A 23,564-nucleotide genomic window follows, 5' to 3' on the forward strand; every position below is an offset into this window, starting at 1 on the left:
CCTCAGAGGTTGTCATATTCCAGAAGCATTCTCTCCTGACGTTTCGCCCACATCTATGGCAGGCATCCTCTGAGGTTGTGAGGTATAATACCGGCTGCCATAGATGTGGGCGAAACTTCAGGAGAGAATGCTTCTGGGACATGTCCCTACCGCCCGGAAAACTCACAGCAACCCAGGAAGCCGAAGGGCTCCCTCCAGGCCCTCCAGCCCTCCCGCTTTCCCTGCTGCCTGCAGGGGACAAAAGTGGGGAGGGGTCTCTCCCTCCCAAAAGCCCCTTTGGGATGAAGCCGGGTTCCCTCCCCTTGCCCGTCCCTTTGCGACCCACCCTTCCTCCTCCTCCTCCTCCTCCTCCTCCTCCTCCTCCTCCGCTTTCTTTCGCTTTCGTCCCACAAGAAGGAAGCTGTCCGTGGGGCCAGGCGCGATGCGACCCTCCTCTTCCCCGCGGGGACCCTCCCCCCTGGTGGTCTTCCTCCTCCTCCTCTTCCTCCTCCGGGGGCTCCGGCCAGGTAAGCCTTTGTCGGGACCCTTCCTCTCCCTCTTCCTTCCTCTCCTTCTCTTCTCCGGCTCCGACCAGCCTGTCGGGGGCTCCCGAAGGGCAGCGGGGGGTGGGCTGGCTGGCCTCTGGGTGCCCCTTCCCCACTCAGGGCAGACAGACCCCCTTCCTGCCCGTGGAGAGAAAAAAAGGCAGCCCATCGAGACTGCGACCACCCGACTTCGGGGTGGGTTGGTTTCCTTGTTTCTTGTTCCTGGGTTTGCAAACCTGCCTTTTCAACAGGTACAGCAGAGTCTCACTTATCCAACGTTCTGGATTATCCAACACATTTTTGCAGTCAATGTTTTCAAAACATCGTGATATTTTAGTGCTAACTTCATAAATACAGTAATTACAACATAACATTACTGCGTATTGAACTACCTTTTCTGTCAAATTTGTTGTACAACCTGATGTTTTGGTGCTAAATTTGTAAAATCATAACCTAATTTGGTGTTTAATAGGCTTTTCTTAATGCCTCCTTATTATCCAACATATTCACTTATCCAACATTCTGCTGGCCCATTTATGTTGGATAAGTGAGACTTTACTTTACTTAGTTGTACTGTTCGTTGTTGTATTGTTGTTGTTGTAGGAGATCGAGGGGAGATGATAATAATAATAATAATAACAATAATTTTATTTTTGTATCCCGCCAGCATCTCCCCAAGGGGATTTGAGGCAGCTCACATAGGGATAATAATAATAATAATAATAATAATAATAATAATAATAATAATAATAATAATAATAATAATAACTGCTTTTTTTTTTTTTATCCCACCACCATCTCCCCAAGGGGATTTGGGGTGGCTCACATGGGGATAATAATAATAATAATAATAATTATTATTATTATTATTATTATTATTATTATTATTATTTTATTTTTGTATCCTGCCACTATCTCCCCAAGGGGATTCAGGGCAGCTCACATAGGGATAATAATAATAATAATAATAATAATAATAATAATAATAATAATAATAATAATTTTATTTTTGTATTCTGCCAGCATCTCCCCAAGGGGATTCAGGGCAGCTCACATAGGGATAATAATAATAATAATTATTATTATTATTATTATTTTATTTTTGTATCCTGCCAGCATCTCCCCAAGGGGATTCGAGGCGGCTCACATAGGGATAATAATAATAATAATAATAATAATAATAATAATAATAATAATTTATTTTTTTATCCCACCACCATCTTCCCAATGGGATTCAGGGTGGCTCACATAGGGATAATGATGATGATAATAATAATAATAATAATAATAATAATAATAATAATAATAATAATAATTTTATTTTTTATCCCACCACCATCTCCCCAAGGGGATTTGGGGCGGCTCACATGGGGATAATAATAATAATAATAATAATAATAATAATAATAATAATAATAATTATTATTATTATTATTATTATTATTATTGTGTCCTGCCACTATCTCCCCAAGGGGATTCAGGGCAGCTCACATAGGGATGATAATAATAATAATAATAATAATAATAATAATAATAATAATAATAATAATAATAATAATTTTATTTTTGTATCCTGCCAGCATCTCCCCAAGGGGATTCGAGGCGGCTCACATAGGGATGATAATAATAATAATAATAATAATAATAATAATAATAATAATAATAATAATAATTTTAGTATTGTATCCCACTAGCATCTCCCCAAGGGGATTTGGGGCAGCTCACATGGGTCAAAAAGCCCAACAGCACAATTAAAATGAAAAATTACATAAAAGCAATTCGTAGTATGAATGAAATAAAACAGCAGACATGATAACAATAAATAATAACACCAACACCATACCCAATTCCTGTTGCCTTCCTGGGTGGGCGGACTAATTGCAGCAATAAGGGATAGGCGGATCAATAAAGTGCGTGGACTTGTAAAAAGGAGAAGCGCAAGGATGGGTGATTGGTCCCATTTTGGGGCAAACTGTCTAAAGAAATGCCTTGCCCTAAACATAAGAATAACACTTCCAGGCCTGGGCAAACTTCAGCCTTCCATCCAGGTGTTTTGGACTTCAGCTCCCAGCTGTTAGGAATGATGGGAGTTGTTATCCTTGTGGTTGTGGCAAGGCAAAGACCCCCAAAGGGCATTCACATTCCTTCTCTGGAGGTGGCTAGGTAGATGTGTCTCTGTCGGGAGGGATCGGATGGTGTCTTCCTGTTCCCGGCAGAAGAGGGTCAGACTGGATGGCCTTTAGAGGTCCCTCCCAAATCTAGGATTCTATAGAAGTCTTTAGACAGAGGCAAGATGACCATTTGTAGGGAGGGATCGGATGGTGTCTTCCTGACCAGTAGAAGGTCAGACTGGATGGCCTTTAGAGGTCCCTCCCAAATCTAGGATTGTCTTTGAACAAAGACTGGATGACCATTTGCAAGGAGGGATCGGATGGTGTCTTCCTGCCGGGCACACAAGGGTCAGATTGGACGGCCTTCAGAGGTCCCTCATGAATCTAGAATTCTATGGAACTGCTATAGTCCCCCCCCCCCCTCACCTGTGAAGTTGACTGAATGGCATTGGTGGTTGTTTGATATTATTACTGTTGTATAAACCTTTGTTTTAACTTATGTTTTATCATTTAAACTGTGTTTTAAACTGTGTATATTCTTAATGTATTTGCGCTGTTACTTTTGTGACATTGTGAGCCGCCTTGAGCCCCCACAGAGAGATGGTGGCGGGGTATAAATAAAGTTATTATTATTATTATTATTATTATTATTATTATTATTATTATTATTATTATTATTATTATTATTATTATTGTAGGGAGGGATCGGATGGTGTCTTCCTGACCAGTAGGAGGTCAGACTGGATGGCCTCCAGAGGTCCCTCCCAAATCTAGGATTTCCTATTATTTATTTATTTATTTATTTATTTATTTACAGTATTTATACACATACATGGCAAACATTCAATGCCTTAACATAGAACAAAGACAGAGACAAACGCAGGCTCCGAGCTGGCCTCGAACTCATGACCTCCTGGTCAGAGTGATTTGTTGCAGCTGGCTGGCTGTAGAACTCTTTGAACAGAGACTGGATGACTATTTGCAAGGAGGGATCGAATGGCGTCTTCCTGCCGGGCACAAGGGTCAGATTGGATGGCCTCCAGAGGTCCCTCCCAAATCTAGAATTCTTTGGAAATCTTTAAACAGAGGTAAGATGACCATTTGTAGGGAAAGACTGGATTGTGCCTTCCTGACCGGTAGGAGGTCAGACTGGATGGCCTTTAGAGGTCCCTCCCAAATCTAGGATTCTGTAGAAGTCTTTGAACAGAGGCTGGGTGGCCATTTGCAGGGCGGGATCAGATGAGAAGGCCAGACTGGATGGCCTTTAGAGGTCCCTCCCAAATCTAGGATTCTGTAGAAGTCTTTGAACAGAGGCTGGGTGGCCATTTGCAGGGCGGGATCAGATGAGAAGGCCAGACTGGATGGCCTTTAGAGGTCCCTCCCAAATCTAGGATTCTGTAGAAGTCTTTGAACAGAGGCTGGGTGGCCATTTGCAGGGAGGGATCAGATGAGAAGGCCAGACTGGATGGCCTTTAGAGGTCCCTTCCAAATCTAGGATTCTGTAGAAGTCTTTGAACAGAGGCTGGGTGGCCATTTGCAGGGAGGGATCAGATGAGAAGGCCAGACTGGATGGCCTTTAGAGGTCCCTCCCAAATCTAGGATTCTGTAGAAGTCTTTGAACAGAGGCTGGGTGGCCATTTGCAGGGCAGGATCAGATGAGAAGGCCAGACTGGATGGCCTTTAGAGGTCCCTCCCAAATCTAGGATTCTGTAGAAGTCTTTGAACAGAGGCTGGGTGGCCATTTGCAGGGAGGGATCAGATGAGAAGGCCAGACTGGATGGCCTTTAGAGGTCCCTTCCAAATCTAGGATTCTGTAGAAGTCTTTGAACAGAGGCTGGGTGGCCATTTGCAGGGCGGGATCAGATGAGAAGGCCAGACTGGATGGCCTTTAGAGGTCCCTTCCAAATCTAGGATTCTGTAGAAGTCTTTGAACAGAGGCTGGGTGGCCATTTGCAGGGCGGGATCAGATGAGAAGGCCAGACTGGATGGCCTTTAGAGGTCCCTCCCAAATCTAGGATTCTGTAGAAGTCTTTGAACAGAGGCTGGGTGGCCATTTGCAGGGCGGGATCAGATGAGAAGGCCAGACTGGATGGCCTTTAGAGGTCCCTTCCAAATCTAGGATTCTGTAGAAGTCTTTGAACAGAGGCTGGGTGGCCATTTGCAGGGAGGGATCAGATGAGAAGGCCAGACTGGATGGCCTTTAGAGGTCCCTTCCAAATCTAGGATTCTGTAGAAGTCTTTGAACAGAGGCTGGGTGGCCATTTGCAGGGAGGGATCAGATGAGAAGGCCAGACTGGATGGCCTTTAGAGGTCCCTCCCTAATCTAGGAATCTTTGTGTTGTGTTGACCCACAATGGACCACAGTCTCTTTGAATTCAGTGGCCGTTTCCGTGTGGGGTTTGTTTGCCCAAAGAGAAAGAACTCTGTGCTGGTATCTGTTGTTCCCAGTTGGGCGAGAACATAGGCATCGGACGGGGACTTTCCAGCCCAATCAGGTGACCAGAGCCTTCCTTTCCTTTCTCTTTCCTTCCTGCCAAGGGTTTGGGTGGCATTTCAAGGCGGATTCCCTGCCAAGTGACCCCTTTGGCGGCTCCTGGCTCTGCTTGTGGGGCTGGGGGCCAGGATGGGGTCCAGTTTGGGGCCTTTCTTGTTGGAGGAAAGTCCCGAGAGTGTGTCGGGTTTTCCCAGTTGTGCTGTGGGTCAGTCTTCCACCAGAAAAAGCACCAAGACACACGCTGGTAGATTCCAACAGGCTTTATTGTACAGAATACCAGAATCTTCTCTGTAGCCCATTTATATAGGGGCTCTCACATACCAGAGGGTAATTGAGCTTTTAGGGCTGGCCCGTTTCATGGCTGGCATCTGTTCTTTGTCAGCGCTTGCTCTGTGTCCGGAGATGTCGGAGATCATGGCATCATTATTGTACAGAATACCAGAACCTTCTCTGTAGCCCATTTATATAGGGGCTCTCACATACCAGAGGGTAATTGAGCTTTTAGGGCTGGCCCGTTTCATGGCTGGCATCTGTTCTTTGTCAGCGCTTGCTCTGTGTCCGGAGATGTCGGAGATCATGGCATCATTATTGTACAGAATACCAGAACCTTCTCTGTAGCCCATTTATATAGGGGCTCTCACATACCAGAGGGTAATTGAGCTTTTATGGCTGGCCCGTTTCATGGCTGGCATCTGTTCTTTGTCAGCGCTTGCTCTGTGTCCGGAGATGTCGGAGATCATGGCATCATTATTGTACAGAATACCAGAACCTTCTCTGTAGCCCATTTATATAGGGGCTCTCACATACCAGAGGGTAATTGAGCTTTTAGGGCTGGCCCGTTTCATGGCTGGCATCTGTTCTTTGTCAGCGCTTGCTCTGTGTCCGGAGATGTCGGAGATCATGGCATCATTATTGTACAGAATACCAGAACCTTCTCTGTAGCCCATTTATATAGGGGCTCTCACATACCAGAGGGTAATTGAGGTTTTATGCCTGGCCCGTTTTATGGCTGGCATCTGTTCTTTGTCAGCGCTTGCTCTGTGTCCGGAGATGTCGGAGATCATGACATCATTATTGTACAGAATACCAGAACCTTCTCTGTAGCCCATTTATATAGGGGCTCTCACATACCAGAGGGTAATTGAGGTTTTATGCCTGGCCCGTTTTATGGCTGGCATCTGTTCTTTGTCAGCGCTTGCTCTGTGTCCGGAGATGTCGGAGATCATGACATCATTATTGTACAGAATACCAGAACCTTCTCTGTAGCCCATTTATATAGGGGCTCTCACATACCAGAGGGTAATTGAGGTTTTATGGCTGGCATCTGTTCTTTGTCAGCGGTTGCTCTGTGTCCGGAGATGTCGGAGATCATGGCATCATTATTGTACAGAATACCAGAACCTTCTCTGTAGCCCATTTATATAGGGGCTCTCGCGTACCAGAGGGTAATTGAGGTTTTATGGCTGGCATCTGTTCTTTGTCAGCGGTTGCTCTGTGTCCGGAGATGTCGGAGATCATGGCATCATTATTGTACAGAATACCAGAACCTTCTCTGTAGCCCAATTATATAGGGGCTCTCGCATACCAGAAGGTAATTGAGGTTTTATGCCTGGCCCGTTTTATGGCTGGCATCTGTTCTTTGTCAGCGCTTGCTCTGTGTCCGGAGATGTCGGAGATCATGGCATCATTATTGTACAGAATACCAGATCCTTCTCTTTGGCCCATTTATGTAGGGGCTCTCGTGTACCAGAGGGTAATTGAGGTTTTATGGCTGGCCTGTTTTATGGCTGGCATCTGTTCTTTGTCAGCGCTTGCTTTGTGTCCGGAGATGTCGGAGATCATGACATCATTATTGTACAGAATACAAGAACCTTCTCTTTGGCCCATTTATATAGGGGCTCTCACATACCAGAGGGTAATTGAGGTTTTATGGCTGGCCTGTTTTATGGCTGGCATCTGTTCTTTGTCAGCGCTTGCTCTGTGTCCGGAGATGTCGGAGATCATGGCATCATTATTGTACAGAATACCAGATCCTTCTCTTTGGCCCATTTATGTAGGGGCTCTCGCGTACCAGAGGGTAATTGAGGTTTTATGGCTGGCCTGTTTTATGGCTGGCATCTGTTCTTTGTCAGCGCTTGCTCTGTGTCCGGAGATGTCGGAGATCATGACATCATTATTGTACAGAATACAAGAACCTTCTCTTTGGCCCATTTATATAGGGGCTCTCGCGTACCAGAGGGTAATTGTGGTTTTATGGCTGGCCTGTTTTATGGCTGGCATCTGTTCTTTGTCAGCGCTTGCTCTGTGTTCGGAGATGTCGGAGATCATGACATCATTATTGTACAGAATACCAGATCCTTCTCTTTGGCCCATTTATGTAGGGGCTCTCGCGTACCAGAAGGTAATTGAGGTTTTATGGCTGGCCTGTTTTATGGCTGGCATCTGTTCTTTGTCAGCGCTTGCTCTGTGTCCGGAGATGTCGGAGATCATGGCATCATTATTGTACAGAATACCAGATCCTTCTCTTTGGCCCATTTATGTAGGGGCTCTCGCGTACCAGAGGGTAATTGAGGTTTTATGGCTGGCCTGTTTTATGGCTGGCATCTGTTCTTTGTCAGCGCTTGCTCTGTGTCTGGAGATGTCGGAGATCATGGCATCATTATTGTACAGAATACCAGATCCTTCTCTTTGGCCCATTTATGTAGGGGCTCTCGCGTACCAGAGGGTAATTGAGGTTTTATGGCTGGCCTGTTTTATGGCTGGCATCTGTTCTTTGTCAGCTGACTGGAGATGTCAAAGATTGGAGATCATGACAGAGTGCCTTGGAGAGCAAGAAGACCCAACCAGCCCATCCTTCGGGAAATAATGCCCAGTGGCTGCTCACGGGAGAGAAGGAGATGAGAGGCAAAGATGAAGTATTTTGGCCACATCGTGAAAAGACAGGAAAGTTTGGAAAAGATCATGATGCTGGGGAAAATGGAAAAGAAAAGGAAGATACTCCTTTTCCTCCTCTTCCTATTATTATTATTATATTTATACAATAAATCAATAATATATAAAATATACAATTATAAAACAGTATATCATTATATATTATCAGTAGTATTAGAATAATAATAATAATAATAATAATAATAATAATAATAATAATAATAAACTTTATTCTTATACCCCGCCCCATCTCCCCGAAGGGACTCGGGGCGGCTTACATAGGACAAGCCTGAACAAGAACATAACATAGCATTACGTGTATAAAATTTAACAGCAGTTTAAAACATTCCAACAATAAACAAAAACGACATAACAAGACAATTACCGTATATACTCGAGTATAAGCCGACCTGAATATAAGCCGTGGCACCTAATTTTACCACAAGAAAACTGGGAAAACGTTTCCTCGAGTATAAGCCAAGAGCAGTAAACCTCAGAAATAAAAACAGATACCAATAAAATTACATTAATTGAGGCATCGGTAGGTTAAATGTTTTTGAATATTTACATCAAGCTCTAATTTAAGATAAGACTGTCCAACTCTGATTAAATCATTATTCTCATCTTCTTCAATGTAAATGTGCTTATGCATTCTTTTAATAATAGAGTAAAATGATACATGTAATAATAATAATAATAATAATAATAATAATAATAATAATAATAATAATACAGTAGAGTCTCACTTATCCAACACTTGCTTATCCAACGTTCTGGATTATCCAACGTATTTTTGTCGTCAATGTTTTCAATAAATCATGATATTTTGGTGCTAAATTCGTAAATACCGTAATTACTACATAGCATTACTGCGTATTGAACTACTTTTTCTGCCAAATTTGTTGTCTAACAATGTTTGGGTGCTTAATTTGTAAAATCATAACCTAATTTGATGTTTAATAGGCTTTTCCTTAACCCCTCCTTATTATCCAAGATATTCGCTTATCCAACGTTCTGCCAGCCCGTTTATGTTGGATAAGTGAGACTATGCTGTAATAATAAATACAGCAAAATAATACCTGTAGTAATAACTAGAGTAAAATAATAAATATAATAATAAGATCAGAGTGAAATAATAAATGTATTAATAATAATAATAAAAATAGAGTAAAATAAATGTAATAGTAGCAACAATAATAGAGAAAAATAATACATGTAATAATACCAATAATAATAGAGAAAAATAATAAATGTAAAATATATTCTTGAGTATAACGGGGACAGGTTCCATTGAAGTGCTATAACATATGGGATATGGAACAGTCATAAGGTACCAGATGATTTTGTAAACATAACCAATAACAGTATGAAGACAAGTCTGAAGGGCCTATTCATTCACTGGGCTGCTGAATTTGTGGACCGAAAGGTCAGTGGTTCGAATCCAGGGAGCGGGATGAGCTCCCACTGTCATTTCCAGCTTCTGCCAACCTTGCAGTTGGAAAACATGCCAATGTGAGTAGATCAATAGGTACCGCTCCGGCGGGAAGGTAACGATGCTCCATGCAGTCCTGACCTTGGAGGTGTCTATGGACAACGCTGGCTCTTTGGCTTAGAAATGGAGATGAGCAATGTCCCCTGAGGAGGACACAACTGGACTTAATGTCAAGGAAAGCCTTTACATTTACCTATTGTTAGTATTATATTATATTTCATTGTAATATTCATCTTTGTGACCGCATCTTTTCTTACGAACCGGCGTGGGCGCTGAGTTCCACTGGGGAAGCCTCCCTCCTCTTGGTCCCACCTACTTGTGCATTTGTTTGCAAATGCAAAAAGGTTTGCATTTGTAGACCCAGTGATTTTTTTCACTGAAAGCATGTTCTATGACTGGTTGGCTGCTGTTCAATTCAGGTCCATTAATGATTGTGGCCTTTTCTCGATGTGCATGGGCACGGCTGACTGGGAGGCCTGGTTTTGCAAAGAGAGCGCTTCCACCCTGCACGTGTGGTCTTTCCAACACCAAGATCCTTCCTGGGACTTTTGGTCGTTTCTGTTGTCTTTCTTGGACACACAGCGCGTCACATTTCTTATCTCAGCACCGTTCATGAAGCAGCCGTTCTTTGGCAGCCGACATGCCTCCAATGTTACCAGTAATTGAGATTGTTGTCACAGTTGTTCCTGAAAAGGTCTGTTGGTTTGTTTGGTTGGTTAGTTGCATATTGCAAGTCGCTTCTGGTTGTGAGAGAACCAGGCGTCGTCTGCAAAGACGTTGCCCCGGGATTGCCCGGATGGGTCACGATCCTGCGCCGAGTCTTTTCTCATGTCCGTCCTTGGAAGGCGCTGAACAGACTGCGCTCTGGCACCACGAGGTGCAGAGCCAACCTTATTATTATCAATAGCATAACATAGTATTAGTATTATATATTATTATATTGTACTATCCGGGGAGCAGGGTGAGCTCCCACCGTTAGCCCCAGCTTCTGCCAACCTAGCAGTTCGCAAACATGCCAATGTGAGTAGATCAATAGGTACTGCTCTGGCGGGAAGGTAATGGCGCTCCATGCGGTCATGCCAGTGGCCACATGACCTTGGAGGTGTCTACGGACAACGCCGGCTCTTCGGCTTAGAAATGGAGATGAGCACCAACCCCCAGAGCCGAACACAACTGGATTTAATGTCAGGGGAAAACCTTTAGCTTTTATACCACTATACTGCAATATTATTAGTAATATGACGTGCAATATATACAATTATATATGTCGAGACCTATCTCTTCCAGCAGACCTACGCAGCCAGTCCTTGTGCATGAATTTTAAATGCGTGTCCTTGGTTTAATCTCTGTTTTGTGTATTTTAAAATGGATGTCATAGAAATATGTTTTAATATGTGTACTTATGGTAATTTTTACAATGTTTATGTGTTTTAATTATTCTGTAACCCACCCTGAGTCACGAGGAGAGGTGGGTGAGACATAAAATTATTATGGGCTGGGCTATAGCCCACCTGGTCAATCGCCAGCAGTAATAAGCTCTACCAACTGAAAGGTGGCGAGGTTGAAGCCCAGGTCGGGGTGAGCCACTCAACCGTCAAACCCAGCTCACTGTTGACCTAAGCAGTTTGAAAACTAGAGAAATCAGGTACTGCTAATAAGTGGGGGAAGGTATTTTACCACACCATAAAATAAATGCCGGCAACCATAAAGGATGGAGCAACAGCACCCTCCTGTGGCTGAATCCGAGCACAACCACCCACAATCCAAAGATGGACTTCAATACAATATACCTCCTGTCTGTCCAAACGGCTGGAATGAAGTGTGATTTTTTTTTAATTTACAGATGCCATGTTTAACTGTGTTTTAAAAGGGTTAATATTTCAATTACTCTGCACTCATGAGTTGGATGCCATGGAAAAGGGGGCGGAGCCAACAGTCTTTTTGTGTGGAGAAATGCAGGTTTGAAAAATGAGCGGTTAGTATGTGCCTGAGGAGGTGCAGAGAAGGCTGACCTCAGTGAGGGGATCAGGGTGGCTCAAATGTTTGATTTTGAGTCATTTTAAAATATGTTTGGTGACTTATTTTAAGTAGTCTGTGCCCTGATAAGGTACAGGAAAGTCTGATTCTCAGTTGAGGGGATCAGGGTGGCTCAAATGTTTGATTTTGAGTCATTTTAAAATAAGTTTGGTGTCTTATTTTAAGTAGTCTGTGCCCTGATAAGGTACAGGAAAGTCTGATTCTCAGTTGAGGGGATCAGGGTGGCTCAAATGTTTGATTTTGAGTCATTTTAAAATAAGTTTGGTGTCTTATTTTAAGTAGTCTGTGCCCTGATAAGGTACAGGGAAGTCTGATTCTCAGTTGAGGGGATCAGGGTGGCTCAAATGTTTGATTTTGAGTCATTTTAAAATAAGTTTAGTGTCTTATTTTAAGTAGTCTGTGCCCTGATAAGGTACAGGGAAGTCTGATTCTCAGTTGAGGGGATCAGGGTGGCTCAAATGTTTGATTTTGAGTCATTTTAAAATAAGTTTGGTGTCTTATTTTAAGTAGTCTGTGCCCTGATAAGGTACAGGGAAGTCTGATTCTCAGTTGAGGGGATCAGGGTGGCTCAAATGTTTGATTTTGAGTCATTTTAAAATACGTTTGGTGACTTATTTTAAGTAGTCTGTGCCCTGATAAGGTACAGGGAAGTCTGATTCTCAGTTGAGGGGATCAGGGTGGCTCAAATGTTTGATTTTGAGTCATTTTAAAATAAGTTTGGTGTCTTATTTTAAGTAGTCTGTGCCCTGATAAGGTACAGGGAAGTCTGATTCTCAGTTGAGGGGATCAGGGTGGCTCAAATGTTTGATTTTGAGTCATTTTAAAATAAGTTTAGTGTCTTATTTTAAGTAGTCTGTGCCCTGATAAGGTACAGGGAAGTCTGATTCTCAGTTGAGGGGATCAGGGTGGCTCAAATGTTTGATTTTGAGTCATTTTAAAATAAGTTTGGTGTCTTATTTTAAGTAGTCTGTGCCCTGATAAGGTACAGGGAAGTCTGATTCTCAGTTGAGGGGATCAGGGTGGCTCAAATGTTTGATTTTGAGTCATTTTAAAATAAGTTTGGTGACTTATTTTAAGTAGTCTGTGCCCTGATAAGGTACAGGGAAGTCTGATTCTCAGTTGAGGGGATCAGGGTGGCTCAAATGTTTGATTTTGAGTCATTTTAAAATAAAGTTTGGTGGCTTATTTTAAGGTAATCTGTGTCCAGATAAGGAACAGATAGTCTGTGATTGAAATTCACAGGGTGACTGCAGGTTAAAGCAGTAAAGGAGGAAGTAGTATTTTAAAGTTTGAAACATCTCAATATAGCTTTGCAACTGTTGATCTAAGTGCCTCTAAAGAAGTTATTGTAACCATTAAGCTTGTGCCTCAATAAACGTGTTATTGTTCTTTTTAACATCTCAGCTTCTGTCATCTATTTTACCATCAAAAGCAAACAAGAAAGAAGAAAAATAAAATTTTAAAAGTCTCCTGTCTAAGTAGCCAGTGGCTAAATCTTCCAGTAGTGGTGGCAAGAGTTGATAATCCCCTTAACATCTGGTGGCAGCGTTTAAAATAAAAACATCTTTAATAAGTGGTGGCAGCAATAATATAAATATAATTAATTAATAGGAACTCCTCCACATCTCCGCAATTGGTGTCAGAGATGGGATTTTAAAAAAGATTTCTCTCCCTTTCTGACATCTTTGCAATGGCATTGAATGTTTGCCGCGCATGTGTACTGTGATCCACCCTAAGTCCCCTTCTGGAGAGAGATAGGGCGGAATATATATAAAGTGTTATTATTGTTGTTGTTGTTGTTGTTGTTATTTTTATTGTTCTTATCATTATGTGCTGCCCCAGCTCCTCTGGCCCCTCCTCCTGACCTCCACTGACCCCCATCTTTGTGTGTTTTCCCCCAACACAGTGTTTGGAAACGAGGGGGGCACGGCGGGGAGTTGCGCTTGCAAGAGGTGGCCCCCCGTTCAAACCCCCGTAAAACTGGATCGATTGATACACCGAGTGAAGTCCTGGGATGAATGCCAGGATTCCAGCCAGCGATACGTCCGGTGAGTGGCCAGATTAAAGCTTGACCGCTGACCCTTTGCCCGGAGGCGTCCCTCTCTCTCACCTTGTTTCTCCTCCACAGGTTCATTTTCCAAAACTTCAGCCTTTGCATCTCGACTGGCCAACCAGAGGTCGAAAGATGGAAGGAAGTGATATCACAAAAAGGTGAATTATGGATTTTTTTTTCCAACTCAACTCTAATTTTATTAACTTCAGACGTACTATCGTGTTGCCCAAAGCTTTCATGGGAGGAATTGCAGGGTGTTAAAGCGAGTGTGGCGGTTGCAATGAGCAAGCTTGATGAGCATGGAGGAGCCATGGAACTGCAAAGTCAATCAGTGCAGGCGCCTGCATAGAGGCGACCTGGCTGTTGTTGCCTGGACGTACCCTCTGTCAAGTGGCACTTGATTGCTTGCTGCCTGGAGTTCTGTTCCTGAGTGGGGTTCATTATTGATTCTGGTGTCACGGGTTGACTTTGTAAACTTCATGGCTACTCAAATGCTAATTCAAGCTTGCTCATTACAACACTTCTTGTTGCAAGTGATTCAGAGTGGGAGGAAGAACTCTATTTTACTCATGGACTTTACTCAGAGTTTTGCACTAATCACCCTCTGTACATAGCCATTGATGTCTTGGTTTGAAAAATTGTCATGTTATGTTGTTTTATAACTATGTTATTATATGCTGTTTTAAATGTATGGATTGTTTTTCTTATGTAAGCTGCCCCGAGTCCCTTTAGGGAGATGGAGGCGAGATACAAGAATAAAGTTATTATTATTATTATTATTATTATTATTATTATTATTATTATTATTGTCTGAAGCAAGTGTGAATGCTGCAGTTAGCAAGCTTGATTAGCTGTTGTGGTTCAGTCTGATGATGGAGGGGGATTTGAGTTTATGCAGGTTGACCAAGGAAATGTTGAAGGCTCTGAATTGTCAGAGAGACCGCAGGCTAGCAGTGATAAGGGTGACCTTTCACAGGATTTTGAACATCAACAAAGTCCAGGTGGCTCTGGCAGCGAGTCAGAGGAGTCTTCCTTATATGAAGATACCAGGTTAAGGTTAAGAGTTCATCATCCCAGGTGTTCTCTGAGAATAGCTGGGAAACGTGTGGAAACTCAAGGTCAGAGGAATGCTTTCTTAGCCTGTAAGCATGGTTAAATAGAGAGACACAGGGAAAGATTTCAGATGAAGCAACATTGATTTTGGAAGCTTAACTCCTGCCTTGTCTCTGCTCATGGAAAAGGATTCTTGTTTTTGTTCATGCTTAGACCCTGTGTTTTGGATTGTATTTTGGAGTTCACGCTGCCTTGTTTTTCTGGACTGATTTGCTATATTAGAGACTTTGAACTATATTCTGCAGATTGCCTTTAGAATTGGATTACTGCTTTCTTTACTGCTTTTTATAAAGACTTTGCTATCTTTTATCAATAAACTGTAAAAACCAAGTCTGCTGTGGTGGAGTGTGTGTTGAGAGCAAAGTGAACCAGCACTGAGGTGCAACGTTAGCACTGAGTAGCCTTGCAGCTGCAAAGTCAATCAGGGAGGGTCTCGGCATAGAGGTCGCCTGGCTGTTGTTGCCTGGAGGCACCCTCAGATGTTTGTTCAGGAGTTCTGTTGGAAGTGAGGCAAGTGGGGTGTATATAATAAATAATACATAACTTTATTTACATCCTGCCCCATTTCCCTGAAGGGACTTGGGGCAGCTTACACGGCAACACAGTGCAAGTGAAATACAAAAGGTATACACAGAATTGAATATATAATAATATATACTTGAATATAAATAATAATATAATAATAATATAAATATTATATTTATATAAATAATATTTATATTTATATATAATTTATATATATTTATACATATTTATATAAATATTTATATTTATATAAATTATATATAAATAATAATAATATAAATATAAATAAATAATAATAATATAAAGTATGGAATAATGATAATAATGATGATAATAATAATAAAACACAGAGTGACATCATTGCTGCGCTTGTGTGTTTTAATTGTTCTGTAATGCACCTCGAGCTACCAGAAGAGGCGGGTGAGAAATATTATTATTATTATTATTATTATTTCATTATTAAAAAGGGGGGATAGGGTGCTGGAAAGGGCACCTGACCCAGCCATAAAGAAGTGTGACACGTCCACTCATTGCGTCCTCCTTTTCTTCCCTGCAAAGCGAATGCAAGGGCGGACGCCAGCAAAGGGGGGCAGGGACCCCCAACGGGGACCCCCAAAGCACAGCCGGACATCCCTTTCAGAACGGAAGCCCCTCCGACCTCCAAGGGACCCCCGACAGCCCAGCCGGACCCCCGTTTCCTGACAGACGCCCTTCAGATGGTGACAAGGCCACAGCAAGGTGAGTGCATGACCCCCAAGCAGGCTTGGGCCAACCTCGGCCCTCCCCCTCCTCCCTCCCTCAAGACCCTCAATGGCTTTGCATCACTTCTTTCCTTTTCTGCAGAGGAGACCCCCACCACACTGATGCCCTCGGAGCCCCCCTTCACCCCGGGGGCCGCGGTGGGCCGGCCAGGGAGACCCCCCACGCCCCAGCAAGGTCAGTACGGCAGGGCAGCCCCCTCCCCTTGGGTCTGGGCGGGGCTTGTGGGCACCTTTGGGGGTCCATAATGTTGGGAATGGACGAGCCATTAAGCTCTAATCACCCTCTTTATGAGGTAAATTCCCATTAAAATAGCAGAGTAAAAATTGCAGCGGTGAGACTTACGCGGTGTGAGTTTTGGAAGGCCTTGTGTCTTCAGGAAGGCAAAGGAATGCAAAGATAGCTTTAAAGTTTAAAAGCATTTATTGAGGTAAAAAGAAATCCATTGATGGATAGAAAAGGTTTGGAGCTAACTAGCTAATCTATCCTGTTCTAATACACATAGACGGATCAAAATAACAAAGACATAGATATTTATTTATTTATTTATTTATTTATTACATGCATTTATACCCCGCCCTTCTCCCCGAGGGGACTCAGAGCGGCTTACATTCTGCCACGAGGGCCAGCAACAAATATACTATAAAAACAAAACAATTAAAACATAATAAAAACATGATAAAAACATGATAAAAAGTATACATAAATTAAAATGCTGCAAAGCAGCGATATTGCACCATCCTCAGTCATTCACTACTGCTACAATTACAGATTTGCGACCCGATTACAACAGCCAATGAGCTTATTCGCTGAATGCCTGGGCGCAGAGCCAAGTTTTTAGTTTCCTTCTAAATCCCAGGAGGGATAGCTACATCTTGGCTAGTAGGAGCGGACAGAGTGCGTCCTCTCTCTGGAACAAAGCAGGAAGAAGGAATGGCGACCAAGCCTCGTGGGCTGCTTCTTCTCTAGGGCCATAAACATTCCAAAAGCCCAATTGGGGAAGTTACGTCAAAGCCCTAGGAGAGATCACATTTCTAAAGCATCAAAGGGGTGGGTTGACCTAAACAGGGCATGAGGGAGGAGACAATAGTGAAGCCTATCTAGGCATGCTTTGGACACGGGGAAAGGATTCCCTCAATCTAACTCGATCATCTATCTGACTACATTTAGACTTGAGTAGTCCAGGGTGATTCCCAATACATAACCCCCTCCCTCCGTGTGCCGCGCAGGGCCTGCTCCCAGCCAGCCGGCCCCCCGGGGGTCCTCCTCTCCGTCCCACACCACCCTCGCCATCGTCAGCCTCCTGGGAATCGCGCTCGTCTTGGTGGCCGTCGTGGTTTCCCTGGTTTGCCGGAGGAGGAGGAGGAGGCGTCAGGAGGGGCCACTCCACCCTGCTGCCCTCGGTGAGTCCTCTGCCCCCCTTGCAAGCGGGGTCATTGGGGGAAAGAGACCCCACTGGGTGATGCGGGGAGTGAGGCCTGCCATAGCATCCCTACAGATGGCCATCTAAAGTCTCAATAATAATAATAATAATAATAATAATAATAATAATAATAATAATAATAGGATCCCAGAGTCAGAAAGGCCCCCCAAAGGACATCCAGTCCAGAGCTATTCTGCCAGGCAGGAAGACAATCAAAACCCTCCTGACAGATGGCCATCCAAAGTCTCAGTAATAATAATAATAATAATAATAATAATAATAATAATAATAATAATAAATAGGATCCTAGACATGGAAGAGCCCTCCAAAGGCCATCCAGCCCAGCCCTATTCTGCCAGGCAGGAAGACGATCAAAACCCTCCCAACAGATGGCCATCCAGAGTCTCAGTAGTAATGATGATAATGATAATAATAATAATAATAATAATAATAATAATAGGATCCCAGAGTCAGAAAGGCCCCCCAAAGGACATCCAGTCCAGCGCTATTCTGCCAGGCAGGAAGACAATCAAAACCCTCCTGACAGATGGCCATCCAGAGTCTCAGTAATAATAATAATAATAATAATGATAATAATAATAGGATCCCAGAGTCAGAAGGGGCTCCCAAAGGCCATCCAGTCCAGCGCTATTCTGCCAGGCAGGAAGACGATCAAAACCCTCCTGACAGATGGCCATCCAGAGTCTCAGTAATAATAATAATAATAATAATAATAATAATAAATAGGATCCTAGACTTATTTATTATTTATTTACAGCATTTATATTCTGCCCTTCTCACCCCAAAGGGGACTCAGGGCAGATCACATTGCACACATAAAGGCAAACATTCAATGCCTTGACATAGAACAAAGACAGAAGACAAACGCAGGCTCCGAGCTGGCCTCGAACTCATGACCTCTTGGTCAGAGTGATTTGTTGCAGCTGGTTGCTCAACAGCCTGCGCCACAGCCCGGACTAACTTGGAAGAGACCTCCAAAGGCCATCCAGTCCAGTGCTATTCTGCCAGGCAGGAAGACGATCAAAACCCTCCCAACAGATGGCCATCCAGAGTCTCAGTAATAACAATAATAATGATCTGCAGGCATCCTCCGAAAATACATGACACAGTCCTAGACACTTGGGAAGAGTTCGACTTGTGATTTTGTGATACGAAATCCAGCATGTCTATCTTGTTTGCTGTGTCATACAATAAAATAATAATAATAATAATAATAGTAATAAATAGGATCTTAGACTTGGAAAAGCCCTCCAAAGGTCATCCAGCCCAGCCTTGTTCTGCCAGGCAGGAAGACAATCAAAACCCTCCCAACAGATGGCCATACAGACTCTCTATAATAATTATTATAATAATAGTCATAGGATCCCAGAGTTTGAAGGAACCCTCAAAAAGTCATCCCGTCCAGCCTATTTTGCCAGGCAGGAAGTCAATAAAAATCCTCCTATCCAACAACAGGATTCTAGAGTTGGAAGGGTCCCTCCAAAGGTCATCCAGTCCAACCTCTTCTTCCAGGCAGGACGGCACCATCCAAGCCCTCCCAACAGATGGCCATCTAGCCTCGTAGACATCAGTAGGTTCGTGGAGAAACGGGGCTTTAGAGTCTTAGAAACCTAGCACTGGAAGGGACCCCCAAAGGCCATCCAGTCCAACTATCTTCACCAGGCAGGACACCATCCAAGCCCTCCCAACAGATGGCCATCTAGCCTCGTAGACATCAGTAGGTTCGTGGAGAAGCGGGGCTTTAGAGTCTTAGAAACCTAGCATTGGAAGGGACCCCCAAAGGCCATCCAGTCCAACTATCTTCACCAGGCAGGACACCATCCAAACCATCCCAACAGATGGCCATCTAGCCTCGTAGACATCAGTAGGTTCGTGGAGAAGCGGGGCTTTAGAGTCTTAGAAACCTAGCATTGGAAGGGACCCCCAAAGGCCATCCAGTCCAACTATCTTCACCAGGCAGGACACCATCCAAGCCCTCCCAACAGATGGCCATCTAGCCTCGTAGACATCAGTAGGTTCGTGGAGAAGCGGGGCTTTAGAGTCTTAGAAACCTAGCATTGGAAGGGACCCCCAAAGGCCATCCAGTCCAACTATCTTCACCAGGCAGGACACCATCCAAACCATCCCAACAGATGGCCATCTAGCCTCGTAGACATCAGTAGGTTCGTGGAGAAGCGGGGCTTTAGAGTCTTAGAAACCTAGCACTGGAAGGGACCCCCAAAGGCCATCCAGTCCAACTATCTTCACCAGGCAGGACACCATCCAAGCCCTCCCAACAGATGGCCATCTAGCCTCGTAGACATCAGTAGGTTCGTGGAGAAACGGGGCTTTAGAGTCTTAGAAACCTAGCACTGGAAGGGACCCCCAAAGGCCATCCAGTCCAACTATCTTCACCAGGCAGGACACCATCCAAGCCCTCCCAACAGATGGCCATCTAGCCTCGTAGACATCAGTAGGTTCGTGGAGAAACGGGGCTTTAGAGTCTTAGAAACCTAGCATTGGAAGGGACCCCCAAAGGCCATCCAGTCCAACTATCTTCACCAGGCAGGACACCATCCAAACCATCCCAACAGATGGCCATCTAGCCTCGTAGACATCAGTAGGTTCGTGGAGAAGCGGGGCTTTAGAGTCTTAGAAACCTAGCATTGGAAGGGACCCCCAAAGGCCATCCAGTCCAACTATCTTCACCAGGCAGGACACCATCCAAGCCCTCCCAACAGATGGCCATCTAGCCTCGTAGACATCAGTAGGTTCGTGGAGAAGCGGGGCTTTAGAGTCTTAGAAACCTAGCATTGGAAGGGACCCCCAAAGGCCATCCAGTCCAACTATCTTCACCAGGCAGGACACCATCCAAACCATCCCAACAGATGGCCATCTAGCCTCGTAGACATCAGTAGGTTCGTGGAGAAGCGGGGCTTTAGAGTCTTAGAAACCTAGCACTGGAAGGGACCCCCAAAGGCCATCCAGTCCAACTATCTTCACCAGGCAGGACACCATCCAAGCCCTCCCAACAGATGGCCATCTAGCCTCGTAGACATCAGTAGGTTCGTGGAGAAGCGGGGCTTTAGAGTCTTAGAAACCTAGCACTGGAAGGGACCCCCAAAGGCCATCCAGTCCAACTATCTTCACCAGGCAGGACACCATCCAAGCCCTCCCAACAGATGGCCATCTAGCCTCGTAGACATCAGTAGGTTCGTGGAGAAGCGGGGCTTTAGAGTCTTAGAAACCTAGCATTGGAAGGGACCCCCAAAGGCCATCCAGTCCAACTATCTTCACCAGGCAGGACACCATCCAAACCATCCCAACAGATGGCCATCTAGCCTCGTAGACATCAGTAGGTTCGTGGAGAAGCGGGGCTTTAGAGTCTTAGAAACCTAGCACTGGAAGGGACCCCCAAAGGCCATCCAGTCCAACTATCTTCACCAGGCAGGACACCATCCAAGCCCTCCCAACAGATGGCCATCTAGCCTCGTAGACATCAGTAGGTTCGTGGAGAAACGGGGCTTTAGAGTCATAGAAACCTAGCACTGGAAGGGACCCCCAAAGGCCATCCAGTCCAACTATCTTCACCAGGCAGGACACCATCCAAGCCCTCCCAACAGATGGCCATCTAGCCTCGTAGACATCAGTAGGTTCGTGGAGAAACGGGGCTTTAGAGTCATAGAAACCTAGCACTGGAAGGGACCCCCAAAGGCCATCCAGTCCAACTATCTTCACCAGGCAGGACACCATCCAAGCCCTCCCAACAGATGGCCATCTAGCCTCGTAGACATCAGTAGGTTCGTGGAGAAACGGGGCTTTAGAGTCATAGAAACCTAGCACTGGAAGGGACCCCCAAAGGCCATCCAGTCCAACTATCTTCACCAGGCAGGACACCATCCAAGCCCTCCCAACAGATGGCCATCTAGCCTCGTAGACATCAGTAGGTTCGTGGAGAAACGGGGCTTTAGAGTCATAGAAACCTAGCACTGGAAGGGACCCCCAAAGGCCATCCAGTCCAACTATCTTCACCAGGCAGGACACCATCCAAACCATCCCGAGAGACGGCCATCTAGCCTCGTAGACATCAGTAGGTTCGTGGAGAAGCGGGGCTTTAGAGTCTTAGAAACCTAGCACTGGAAGGGACCCCCAAAGGCCATCCAGTCCAACTATCTTCACCAGGCAGGACACCATCCAAACCATCCCAACAGATGGCCATCTAGCCTCGTAGACATCAGTAGGTTCGTGGAGAAGCGGGGCTTTAGAGTCTTAGAAACCTAGCACTGGAAGGGACCCCCAAAGGCCATCCAGTCCAACTATCTTCACCAGGCAGGACACCATCCAAGCCCTCCCAACAGATGGCCATCTAGCCTCGTAGACATCAGTAGGTTCGTGGAGAAACGGGGCTTTAGAGTCATAGAAACCTAGCACTGGAAGGGACCCCCAAAGGCCATCCAGTCCAACTATCTTCACCAGGCAGGACACCATCCAAGCCCTCCCAACAGATGGCCATCTAGCCTCGTAGACATCAGTAGGTTCGTGGAGAAACGGGGCTTTAGAGTCATAGAAACCTAGCACTGGAAGGGACCCCCAAAGGCCATCCAGTCCAACTATCTTCACCAGGCAGGACACCATCCAAGCCCTCCCAACAGATGGCCATCTAGCCTCGTAGACATCAGTAGGTTCGTGGAGAAACGGGGCTTTAGAGTCATAGAAACCTAGCACTGGAAGGGACCCCCAAAGGCCATCCAGTCCAACTATCTTCACCAGGCAGGACACCATCCAAACCATCCCGAGAGACGGCCATCTAGCCTCGTAGACATCAGTAGGTTCGTGGAGAAGCGGGGCTTTAGAGTCTTAGAAACCTAGCACTGGAAGGGACCCCCAAAGGCCATCCAGTCCAACTATCTTCACCAGGCAGGACACCATCCAAACCATCCCAACAGATGGCCATCTAGCCTCGTAGACATCAGTAGGTTCGTGGAGAAGCGGGGCTTTAGAGTCTTAGAAACCTAGCACTGGAAGGGACCCCCAAAGGCCATCCAGTCCAACTATCTTCACCAGGCAGGACACCATCCAAGCCCTCCCAACAGATGGCCATCTAGCCTCGTAGACATCAGTAGGTTCGTGGAGAAACGGGGCTTTAGAGTCTTAGAAACCTAGCACTGGAAGGGACCCCCAAAGGCCATCCAGTCCAACTATCTTCACCAGGCAGGACACCATCCAAGCCCTCCCAACAGATGGCCATCTAGCCTCGTAGACATCAGTAGGTTCGTGGAGAAGCGGGGCTTTAGAGTCTTAGAAACCTAGCACTGGAAGGGACCCCCAAAGGCCATCCAGTCCAACTATCTTCACCAGGCAGGACACCATCCAAACCATCCCAACAGATGGCCATCTAGCCTCGTAGACATCAGTAGGTTCGTGGAGAAGCGGGGCTTTAGAGTCTTAGAAACCTAGCACTGGAAGGGACCCCCAAAGGCCATCCAGTCCAACTATCTTCACCAGGCAGGACACCATCCAAGCCCTCCCAACAGATGGCCATCTAGCCTCGTAGACATCAGTAGGTTCGTGGAGAAACGGGGCTTTAGAGTCATAGAAACCTAGCACTGGAAGGGACCCCCAAAGGCCATCCAGTCCAACTATCTTCACCAGGCAGGACACCATCCAAGCCCTCCCAACAGATGGCCATCTAGCCTCGTAGACATCAGTAGGTTCGTGGAGAAACGGGGCTTTAGAGTCATAGAAACCTAGCACTGGAAGGGACCCCCAAAGGCCATCCAGTCCAACTATCTTCACCAGGCAGGACACCATCCAAACCATCCCGAGAGACGGCCATCTAGCCTCGTAGACATCAGTAGGTTCGTGGAGAAGCGGGGCTTTAGAGTCTTAGAAACCTAGCACTGGAAGGGACCCCCAAAGGCCATCCAGTCCAACTATCTTCACCAGGCAGGACACCATCCAAGCCCTCCCAACAGATGGCCATCTAGCCTCGTAGACATCAGTAGGTTCGTGGAGAAACGGGGCTTTAGAGTCATAGAAACCTAGCACTGGAAGGGACCCCCAAAGGCCATCCAGTCCAACTATCTTCACCAGGCAGGACAC

The 23,564-nt window shown here is 45.2% G+C and overlaps 1 protein-coding gene across 1 annotated transcript in view; it reads left to right on the forward strand.

Moving 5' to 3' along the window:
• LOC103282335 (uncharacterized) overlaps positions 1-23,564 on the forward strand; it is a 71,385-nt gene that overhangs the window by 45,780 nt on the left and 2,041 nt on the right. The window contains exons 4-8 of the mRNA XM_062957010.1: positions 13,496-13,637; positions 13,718-13,800; positions 15,839-16,018; positions 16,124-16,216; positions 17,269-17,442. Of these exons, the coding sequence (XP_062813080.1) occupies positions 13,496-13,637; positions 13,718-13,800; positions 15,839-16,018; positions 16,124-16,216; positions 17,269-17,442 (672 nt within the window). The remainder of the gene's footprint in view (positions 1-13,495; positions 13,638-13,717; positions 13,801-15,838; positions 16,019-16,123; positions 16,217-17,268; positions 17,443-23,564) is intronic.

This window comes from Anolis carolinensis, chromosome 6, assembly GCF_035594765.1.
Source record: "Anolis carolinensis isolate JA03-04 chromosome 6, rAnoCar3.1.pri, whole genome shotgun sequence".
In the NCBI taxonomy this organism is placed as follows: Eukaryota; Metazoa; Chordata; class Lepidosauria; order Squamata; family Dactyloidae; genus Anolis; species Anolis carolinensis.